The sequence below is a fragment of the Lithobates pipiens genome, unplaced genomic scaffold (genome assembly GCF_037356315.1).
Source record: "Lithobates pipiens isolate NorthernLeopardFrog02 unplaced genomic scaffold, aLitPip1_a1.2 Scaffold_23, whole genome shotgun sequence".
Taxonomy (NCBI): Eukaryota; Metazoa; Chordata; class Amphibia; order Anura; family Ranidae; genus Lithobates; species Lithobates pipiens.
In genome coordinates, this window is record NW_027507785.1 from 325,833,466 (window position 1) to 325,845,627 (window position 12,162).

General features: G+C 45.1%; 1 protein-coding gene across 1 annotated transcript in view; it reads left to right on the plus strand.

The window, feature by feature from the left end:
• The first annotated feature begins 817 nt into the window (after positions 1 to 817).
• LOC143927151 (uncharacterized) overlaps positions 818 to 12,162 on the plus strand; it is an 88,292-nt gene continuing 76,947 nt past the window's right edge. Inside the window, exon 1 of the mRNA XM_077451100.1 lies at positions 818 to 871. Within this exon, the coding sequence (XP_077307226.1) occupies positions 818 to 871 (54 nt within the window). The remainder of the gene's footprint in view (positions 872 to 12,162) is intronic.

Consider the following 12,162-nt stretch of genomic DNA (forward strand, 5'->3'; position numbering starts at 1 on the left):
CTTGATCATCACTTGCTCCTGGAGACGGGAGTGGTCGTCACTTATGGTGTCTGCTTCTCCTTCACCACTGGCAATGATGCGGTTCCCCATCTGGTGGAACCTCTGCAACTTGGTTGGGCTTCTGGCCAAAAGCCCCAACCCCGCGCTGCTTCTGTCAAACCTGAATAGGCCTCAGACAGCCTAGCAGCCAGGTGCTCTCGTGATAGGCCTAAGGCTTCTGGCCTAGCAACCTGGAGCCTCGCAACACATGTCCACCCAGACAGCTGTCCAGGTGGTACAGAACCCCCGATCACCTGACTCCTCCCAAATAAATAAGCTCTCCCAGCAGGCCAAGAAATCCTGCCAATTGGCTGAGACAACCTATCCACTCCTAGTATGAATTCACTATGCCCTGGTCATTCTAATGCCACAGGCAACAATGTCACCTAGTGACAGAAGAGAGAGGTGCATCAAATCCAGAGTTAGGGAAAAGCCAGTCAATTCCCCTAACCATTAGCCAGGCTAGTTACCACCTAGCAAGCTAAATTTGTTAGCAACCCTGCCTACTATCAGGGTGCTACACTAAAAAGGTGCAAGTGCTGCCTTTTTGTTTTGGGGAACCTATTAGGGGCACACTGTTAGCCAGAAACTGACAAAAGTTTAGTTAAAGCGGAACTAAAGGGATCAATACTTACCTTTCCTCGAACTGTCCCTGTCCCTCACTAGCGCCGGCATCATCCTCTGTGTGTCTTTGGCCAATGTAGGAGGATGCCACTCCTGTGCATGTGCAGAAGCCAGTTATCCTGGCACACATGGATTAGGCTGGGCTCTGCATCTCATGGTTTACATGCTGGAGACCACCGAGAGCAGGCAGGTAGCCTCCCGGCTCTCAGTGAGTAACTGTAGGACGTTAGTTCCACTTTTATAGAAGGACAAACCTGCTTGGACTGTTCCCTGGTGACACTGCCTCATACAAGGTTTACTGCCAATACCAGTTGAGCTTGTCCTTCAAACAACTTGATGCTGGAATACGGGCAGTATGTCAAAGAGCCAGGTACCTATTATTAAACAAAATGGAAGAGCTTGTAAAGCTGCTCATATCGGCAAATGCTAATCCGTAAGAGACAAACGGCTTAACCACCCAGCAGATGCAACAGCTGACTGAAGCCCGACAGACCTCCTTAAAAGTACAGCGGTGAACCTGTCTCTACAGGCCCTGTCAGATAGGTAGATGGTGGCACAGGGTCAACATCTACACCTTAACAGCTGGTGTATTGTGGGAATGATCCCTGGAGGATAATGTAGAAGCCCACCTCTGCCCCAAAGGAAAAACGTTGACTTACAAGCTCAGGGTGCCAAGGAGTATACTAAAATCAAAGGGGATACAAACGCTATCTGAGCGCAGAGTTTTTGCAAAGGAACATCACCCTGGAAAGCCCACAAGGTCCCAATTGTATTTTTTGCTTTAACACTATCTGATACATATTAAGGAAATTGATAGAGTTCTAGTATGGTAATGGTTATTATCTGTCTAGCCCAGTGTTTCTCAACTCCAGTCCTAAAGGCGCCCCAACAGGTCATGTTTTCAGGATTTCCATTATATTGCACAGGTGATTTGATCAGTTTCACTGCCTTAGTAATTACCACGGCCGTTTCATCTGAGGGAAATCCTGAAAACATGACCTGTTGGGGCAATTTTGGAGTAAATGGCCTTTTATTAATAATTACTTTAAAATTTAATAAATAACATTTTAAATAACTCTTAACCAAACTTTTATGTCCTTTTGGGGTCTTTGAGGGTAACACACACCACTAGTCATTGCGACAAACATTAGGCCACCAGTCGCAAGCCCCTGGACCCAGAGACGGTACTCAACTTTCTCAGTGACCTACCTTTTACCCCTTCCAGGTTAACCCCTTGTTAACTGGAAGGTACCTGATAACCCCATCCACAGATGGGTACCACCATGTTAACCCCATACCACAAATGGGTACCACCATGTTAACCCCATACTACAAGATGGGTACCAACCATGTTAACCCCATACTACAAGATGGATACCAACCATGTTAACCCCATACCACATATGGGTACCAACCATGTTAACCCCATACCACAGATGGGTACCAACCATGTTATATATGCATGTAACATCCATATTCTCCTCCTCCAAAGAACTAACCACTGCCACGGGCTGTCCTTAACACCGCTATTATAATTAACCATACTCTGGAGGGTGGGTGGGAATCTTCTCCTCCGCCACTGTCTACTGACGTCACTCCCCCTCCTTCCTCCTAGCTTCCTAACCCTAACAACTAACCCTGCTCCGGCCACTCCCGTTTTCTAAAAGGGGACAAATTTTTCTTCCCAAAAGGTAAGTGGACAATCCGTAATGTGTGGCAGGTGGTAGAGGACAATTTGGCAGGTGACATGGCAAGTGACAATCTGCAATGTGTGACAAGTGACAATCTGCAATAACAATGTAATAATAGAAATAATGTGTTTCAATCATACTGACACCACAACACAAATGGTGCCCCTCCCGAGACTAGACTCTGGATCCGCCATACAACATTTTACTATGGGGCCCTGTGATTTCTAGTTATGCCCCTGCATTATAAAGACATTATAAATAAAAAAACACAACATGTGTTTGTTTCCAGTTCAACTTCTTACACATGTGTAAGAGAAACGCGTTTCACAGACAAAACAATCTGCAACAGAGTCCTGACCAAAACCCGATAGAACACCTTTGGGATGAATTAGAATGGAGACTGCGAGCCAGGCCTTCTCATCCAACATCAGTGCCTGACCTCACAAATGCTCTTTTAGAAGAATGGTCAAACATTCCCATAGACACACTGTCACAGATCAGCTGTGGAGCTGATCTGTGTCTTACCTTTACTGCTGTGGGTCGGCTGGCACCTGTTGTTCCACTAGCTTGTGTTCAGCTCTGCTGCACTCTGCAGCTATGGGTGTCGCCGGCTCCACCTGTTGCTTAATTATATAATTCCTTCCTGCTACTTCCTGTCCAGCCCCCCATGTGCTTCTCTATTTAAATTCCTTCCAGATCAGCTTCTGGTTGCTTGAGCAAAGTTTGTTTCTGAGCCCCTTCTGTAACCTGATTTAACCTGACCTCTCATGAATTGATCTCTTGTGTACCGACTCGGTTTGTCCTGATTACATTGTCTGCAGCCCACCCTGACATTGGCTCGTTATCCGGCTCTCCTTTGCTTCATCCATCCATCCTTGTCTGACTGTGTCTTCTGTTACTCCCCTAGTGAGCAGGGTGAACCCGGGGGTCGTGACCTGGGGTCAGCATACAGCTAAGCCCAAACCCTTGTGAGGGGGTCCCTGGCAGAAGACCGGCTGGCCCTTAGACTCCACACCCTGGGGGATTCCGTGTCACCTGCTCTCCTGTAGGCTCATTGTAGTAGTACCATGAAGCACACTTCTATACCTTGTGGACAGCCATCCCAGAAGAGTTATAGCTGCAAAGGGTGGGCCAACTCAATATTGAACCCTAGGGACCAAGACTGGGATGCCATTAAAGTTCATGTGTGTGTAAAGCCAGGTGGCCCAATACTTTTGACAATATAGTGTATCTGCATATCTAGAGGAGTGGAACATAATCTGACTCTTCCTCCGAACCGGAGTAAAAGGGGCTCATTACATATAAATACTCCTTGCACAGATAGAAAGGGCTGCAAGGGCTGGGACAGTGATAATAATGGGGGGTTTTAACTACCCATAAATTGACTGGAGTAATGGCACTGCTGGGACAGTTAAAGGGCAAAAATGTATAAACCTATTACAGAACAATTTTATGGTCCATTTTATTGAGGCCCCAACTAGGAATGATGCTCTGTTGCATCCGGTAATCTCAAACCATGCAGAGCATATTACTAATGTTCAGATAAAGGAACACCTGGGTAGCAGTGACCATAACATTATTTCATTTGATGTTAGCTGTAAGCAAAAATCACATACGGGAAAGATAAAAACACTCAATTTCAAGAGAGCAAATTTTCCAAGGATGAGGTCTGCCCTCCAGGACCTAGACTGGGAGAGAAAATTGGCATCAATGGGCACAGAACAGAAATGGGAATTCTTGAAAAAGACTGTTTGTGATCTCACTGCAAAGTATATTCCCATGGGCAATAAGTTTAAAAGGCTAAAAATAAAACTGATGTGGCTCACGGCCAAAGTTAAAAAAGCTATAAACTATAAGAAAAGAGCTTTTAAAAAATATAAAAATGAAGGAACACTAGTGTCATTTAAATGTTACAAAGAATATAACAGAATATGTAAAAAGGAAATCAAGGATGCAAAAATTCAAAATGAAAGATAGATTACAAAAGATAGTAGGACAAACCTCAAAAAATTCTTCAAATATATTAATAGTAAAAAGGTCAAGTCTGAGCATGTAGGCCCTTTACAAAATAATCTGGAGTGGGTGACCGGTCACAAAGAGAAGGCTAATTTATTAAATACTTTCTTCAGCTCTGTGTATACAAAGGAGCATGGGGGAGCTCATGTCCATAAAGGGGGTGGTAGTGACACAGCCTCAAATTCACAATGGCTCAAAAGTGATATGGTCCAGAAATATTTGGACAGAATAAAGGTGGATAAAGCACCTGGACCTGATGGCATCCACCCACGGATCTTAAAAGGATTGAGCTCTGTAATTTCAAAGCCATTGTATCTAATTTTTAGGGACTCATTAATGACGGCAATAGTACCACTGGATTGGGCCAATGTGGTGCCTATATATTTAAAAAGGGAACAAAGTCTTTACCAAGTAACTATAGACCTGTTAGTTTAACTTCTATAGTCGGGAAGATACTGGAGAGATTAATAAAAGACCACATAGACGAGTTCTTGCAGGAAAAAAATATTTTAAGCAACAGACAGCATGGATTCATGATGAAAGACAGAAGTTGTCAGACAAACCTAATTTCTTTTTATGAGGTGGTAAATAAAACCTTGGACAGAGGGGTGGCGGTGGATGTGGTATACTTTGGCAGAGGGGTGGCGGTGGATGTGGTAGACTTGGACAGAGGGGTGGCGGTGGACGTGGTATACTTGGACAGAGGGGTGGCAGTGGACGTGGTAGACTTGGACAGAGGGGTGGCGGTGGACATGGTAGACTTGGACAGAGGGGTGGCCGTGGATGTGGTATACTTGACAGAGGGGGGGAGGTGGGATTGGTATACTTGGGCAGAGGGGTGGCGGTGGACGTGGTAAACTTGGACAGAGGGGTGGCGGTGGACGTGGTAGACTTGGACAGAGGGGTGGCAGTAGATGTGGTAGACTTGGACAGAGGGGGAGGTGGACGTGGTATACTTGGACAGAGGGGTGGCGGTGGACGTGGTAGACTTGGACAGAGGGATGGCGGTGGACGTGGTAGACTTGGACAGAGGGGTGGCGGTGGACGTGGTAGACTTGGACAGAGGGGTGGCGGTGGACATGGTAGACTTGGACAGAGGGGGGGAGGTGGATGTGGTATACTTGGACAGAGGGGTGTCGGTGGACGTGGTATACTTGGATTTTGCAAAAAGCGTTCGATACAGTTCCCCACACACGGCTCATGTGTAAGGTAAAGTCTACAGGTTTGGAAATATCAGTTTGTAAATGGATAGAAAACTGGCTAAAAGACAGAATTCAGAGAGTCGTGGTTAATGATTCTTACTCTGAAAGGTTATCAGTGGTGTACCCCAAGGTTCAGTGCTGGGACCCTTACTTTTTAATATCTTTATAAATGATATTGGGTCTGGGATTTCAATCTTTGCAAATGACACCAAGCTATGCAGCGGAATAACCTCCTTACAGGATGTCTCCAATTTACAAGCCGACCTCAATGCTCTGTCTAATTGGGCGACTATGTGGCAGATGAGGTTTAATGTTGATAAATGTAAAGTTCTGCACTTGGGGGCTAAGAATATGCATCATACATTTTAGGGGGAGTACAACTGGGGGGATCCATAGTGGAGAAGGATCTGGGAGTTTTGGTAGATCATAAGCTCAATAATAGCATGCAATGCCAAGCTGCTGTTTCCAAAGCGAGCAAAGTCCTTTCCTGTATAAGAGAGTTATGGACTCCAGAGAGAGATATCATTTTGCCCTCCTGTACAAATCATTAGTAAGACCTCATCTGGAATATGCAGTTCAGTTTTGGGCTCCAGTTCTCAAAAAGGATATCGGGGAACTGGAGAAAGTGCAGAGAAGGGCAACCAAGAGGCATGGAGGAACTCAGCTATGAGGAAAGATTAGAGGAACTGAATGTATTCTCTCTTGAGAAGAGGAGATTGAGGGGGGATATGGTCACCATGTACAAATATATAAGGGGTCCATATAGTGAACTTGGTGTTGAGTTATTCACTTTACAGTCAACACAGAGGACAAGGGGACACTCTTTACGTCTAGAGGAAAAGAGATTTCATCTCCAAATACAGAAAGGTTTCTTCACAGTAAGAGCTGTGAAAATGTGGAATAGACTCCCTGCAGAGGTGGTTCTGGCCAGCTCAGTGGATTGCTTTAAGAAGGGCCTGGATTATTTCCTAAATGTACAGAATATAACTGAGTACTAACATTTATAGGTAAAGTTGATCCAGGGGAAAATCCGATTGCCTCTCGGGGGATCAGGAAGGAATTTTTTCCCCTGCTTTAGCAAATTGGATCATGCTCTGCTGGGGTTTTTTGCCTTCCTCTGGATCAACTGTGGGTATAGAATTGAGTATATGGGATTGTATGATATTATTATTATTATTATTTTTTTTGTGGTTGAACTAGATGGACTTGTGTCTTTTTTCAACCTGACTAACTATGTAACAAACTATGTAACTATAAATGGGTTGCATTTTAATTTTCAGCCACTAGACTCCTTTTCTAATGTCGACTCGCCTATTCTTAGCTGCGCTGCTAAAAAGAAAAAAAGAGTTTACAAAGTTCATTAGCTCATGCATGAACTAACACCTAAATGAGACCAAATCCCACACCGCACATCTGCGTGTGTCCCTGGATACAGGCAGATCACATCAATGGCCACTCATACCGCTGCAGCCTGTCATTGATTTGTATAGGAGGCTGGACACAAACAGCTGGCACTCCTGGATTTCTCCCAAGGACTGCATGTCACCTCTTCATGCTGTACAGCCCGGGGTGAATGAGGCCTTATGCCCCGTACACACGATTGGATTTGACGGACTAGGTCCAACGGTCTTCCCGATGGACTTTTGGTGGAGTTCCAACGGACTTTCCGAATGAATGGACTTGGCCGCACACAATCACACAAGTCCGACGGATTCAAACGTGATGATGTACGACTAGAATAAGGAAGTTCATAGCCAGTAGCCAATAGCTGCCCTAGCGTCGGTTTTCGTCCGTCGGACCAGCATACAGAGGAACGGATTTCTCGAGTCCGGCGGAGTTCTGGCGAAAAAATTTGAAACATGTTCTATTTCTAAATTCCGTCAGATTTTTGGACAACAAAGGTCCGATGGAGCCCACACATGACCGAATTGTCCGACGGACTTGTTCCGTCTGACCTCTGCTGTTGAAAAGTCAGATCGTGTGCATTAAAGGACCCGAGTTGGGGAAAAAGTAAAATATGGAAGATAATTTTACTCGGTGACCAGAGAGGAGGCGGGATAGAAGCTAAAAGTTGAATCTATGGGGCCTATTTATCAAACATTCATCAGAAGCAATTGTGTAAATTGAATGAAACGCCACCGCATTAGTCCTATGAATCCAATGCCTGTATTGTCAGCTCCATCTAGTGGCCAAAATACAGAATAGTTATTCTTATTTGAGTATTTCATAAATAATACCACTAGAGGGAGCCGATGATACAGGCATTCAACTCTTAGGGCCGGTTCACACAGCGAGGCGCGGCGAGGCGTCTCCGACTTGCCTCGCCGCGACCTGCGGGGACCTCAGCGGCGACTTGCAGAGGACTTCTGTATAGAAGTCAATGCAAGTCGCCCCCGAAGTCGCCCCGAAGTAGTACAGGAACCTTTTTTCTGAGTTGGAGCGACTCGAGTCGCTCCTCTCAGAACGGTTCCATTGTACAGAACGGGGGCGACTTGCGGGAGCGAGGCGAGGCGAGCCGTGTCGCCTCGCATCGCCTCGCTGTGTGAACCGGCCCTTAGGGAAAATGCAGTGACATTGTGTTCAACTTTCACAAATGTTTATGACATTCGTGTAAGGAATGTTTTATAAATAGACCCCAATGTTACATAGTTACATAGTATGTAAGGTTGAATAAAGACAATAGTCCATCCAGTTCAACCTGTGTAGGTGCATGTGTGGTATACAGTACATTATAGGCAGTGGCGTAGCGTGGGTTGTCAGCACCCAGGGCAAGGTAAGTCATTTGCGCCCCCTAACCCGCGGACTTTTAGCACTCCCCGAGTCCCTTCAAATACAATAGTACTGACCTACCTGATTCCTATACTGACCACTACACTAACCTAATTTATTTCAACACTGACCAACCTGATTCCTTTACTGACCATTACACACTACACTGACCACTATACTATACTGTCCACTACACTATACTGACCACTATACTATACTGTCCACTACACTATACTCTGCACTACATTATACTGTCCACTATACTACACTGACCACTATACTGACCACTATGCTGTCCACTACGCTACAATGACCACTATACTATACTGACTACTACAGTACACTGACCACTATACTATACTGTCCACTACATTACACTGACCACTATACTATACTGTCCACTACACTACACTGTCCACTATACTATACTGTCCACTACACTACACTGACCACTATACTATACTGTCCACTACACTACACTGTCCACTATACTATACTGTCCACTACACTACACTGACCACTATACTATACTGTCCACTACACTACACTGTCCACTATACTATACTGTCCACTACACTGACCACTATACTATACTGTCCACTACACTGACCCCTTTACTATACTGTCCACTACACTATACTGGCCACTATACTGTCCACTACACTGACCACTATACTATACTGTCCACTATACTGTTCACTACACTGACCACTATACTGTCCACTACACTGACCACTATACTATACTGTCTACTACACTATACTGTGCACTACACTACACCAACCACTATACTATACTGTCCACTACTCTATACTAACCACTACACTACACTGACCACTATACTATACTGTCCACTACACTGACCACTATACTATACTGTCCACTACACTATACTGACCACTATACTGTCCACTAAATTATACTGTCCACTACACTGACAACTATACTATACTGTCCACTACACTATACTGACCACTATACTGACCACTATACTGTCCACTAAATTATACTGTCCACTACACTGACCAATATACTGACCACTATGCTGTCCACTACACTACAATGACCACTATACTATACTGTCCACTACACTACACTGACCACTATACTATACTGTCCACTACACTGACCACTATACTGAGCACTATACTACACTGACCACTATACTGTCCACTACACTACACTGACCACTATACTGTCCACTACACTACACTGACCACTATACTATACTGTCCACTACACTGACCACTATACTATACTGTCCACTACACTACACTGACCACTATACTATGCTGTCCACTACACTGACCACTATACTACACTGACCACTATACTATACTGTCCACTACACTGACCACTATACTGTCCACTACACTACACTGATCACTATACTATACTGTCCACTACACTGACCACTATACTGACCACTATACTACACTGACCACTATACTGCCCACTACACTACACTGACAACTATACTATACTGTCCACTACACTGACCACTATACTACACTGACCACTACACTATACTGCCCACTACACTACACTGACCATTATACTATACTGACCACTATACTATACTTACCTCTATACTGTCCACTACACTACACTGACCACTATACTATACTGACCACTACACTATACTGGCCACTATACTTTACTGTCCACTATACTGTTCACTACACCGACCATTATACTACACTGTCCATTACACTGACCATTATACTAACCACTATACTGTCCACTACACTATACTACACTACACTGACCTGCCTAAAGGTCCAGTAACAAGGGGCAGTAACAAGACTCTCACTCACCTTCTTGTCCTGACCTGCATGGGTCCGGAGGAGGAGGAGAAGGCAGCGGCGGCTCATATCTTTGCTTGTCTCCCCTGCGCTCCATCTGCCATGTTCAATGTCTGGCCCGGCGGGTTGTGATTGGGCGTATGGGGGGGGGGGTCATGTGCGGAGGCGGGACTTCAGGAGCGATCTCGGACAGGCCAGCCCTACGCCCCACATGACCCCCATACGCCCAATCACAGGGAGCTGGACACTTAACATGGCGGCCGGAGCGCAGGGGACACAGGAACTTGAAATTAGCAGGAGGCAGACAGTGACATATTCTGGCGCCCCCCTAAATCTCGCGCCCGGGGCCACGGCACCCCCTGCACCCCCCACGCTACGCCACTGATTATAGGTCATTAAATCTATACATTATATATCATCCCAGCTACACATTGTATACATTATACATCATTAGAAATATACATTGTTTATATTATCAGACCTATACATTGTAAACATCTTTAGATTTACAGTATTTCACAAAAGTGAGTACACCCCTCACATTTTTTGTGTCATTTCTTCAGTGTTGTCACATGAAAAGATAGAATAAAATATTTACAAAAATATGAGGGGTGTACTTACTTTTGTGGGATACTGTATACATTGAATACATTATCAGATTATCAGATTCATACATTGTATACATCATCACTGTCTATAATTATTTCCCTTATCCCTGTATAGTGTGCTCTTTAAGATGCACATCCAAGAGTCTTTTAATACACCCCTCTGCCACCACTGATTGTGGAAGAAATTTCCACATCCTTATTGCCCCAACAGTGAAAAATCCTCTGCGCAGGTTTAAGGTAAAACAGCTTCTCCTCCAATCTCAAGGTGTGGCCCCCTGTCCTCTCACACTCCCTGATACCGAATCGTTTTTTTCCTACACTGGGATCATCATTGAGGTATTTGTAAATCTCTTTTATGTCCCTTCTCAAGCGTCGCTTCTCTAGCAAGAATAAATTTAGTGCTTGTATCCTTCCTCGTAATTGAGGTTCTCCAGTCCCCTTATTAGTTTTGTTTTCCTCCTTTGGACTCTAAAATGTGTACATCCTGGGTGGCCGATGAATTGGCTGGTCAAGGTATATAGACGGCATTCAATTCTGACCATACGCAGGGGGCTGTCTGGGGATACAGGGGGTATACAAAGGCATTCATTCATTATTGTGTTCCATTTATAAAATTGTAAGGGCTACTACTACACAGGCATGTACTGGCCATCAGGACTATCGGGAATTTCCCGGTGGGCTGATGGCTCAGTGGGACACTCTGATGTAAGGGGGCTGGTGATAGGACACTCTGTTGTAAGGGGGCTGGTGATAGGACCCTCTGATGTAAGGGGGCTACTGATGGGACACTGATGTAAGGGGGCTACTGATGGGACACTCTGATGTAAGGGGCTACTGATGGGACACTCTGATGTAAGGGGGCTGCTGATGGGACACTCTGATGTAAGGGGGCTGCTCATGGGACACTCTGATGTAACGGGGGATGGGGCACTCTGATTTAAGGGGGCTGATAATGGGACACTCTGATGTAAGGGGGTGCTGATGGGACACTCAAAATGTAAGTGGGCCGGTCTGGATGAAGTCCAGGGCCAAATTTCTGTCCCAGTCCAGCCCTGCTACTACACAACTGATCTCCCCAAAGAGACAGTCAGAGTCATTTGTTTTTTGTGCCGGGCAAGCTTCAGGGCTTGACATTTGAGGTGTGAGCCTGCAAGCACCCCAAAAGTGGATTTAAAAACTGACAAAGGTGAAAAATTATTGGCTAGAGCGCTAGACATTAAATGCATTCTATCAGATGCAGTCACTGTTTGGGTATTCAGGCAGCTGCAGGTGTCACTCACTGCTGCCTTGAATACAATAGCTGACAGTGGAGAATCCACCATCCACGCTAACAATGTGGTTGGTAGAATCAACTGACTTTCTCTCACTCAGCCTGTGACCTGAACAGAAGAAAACAAGCCATGTAGGA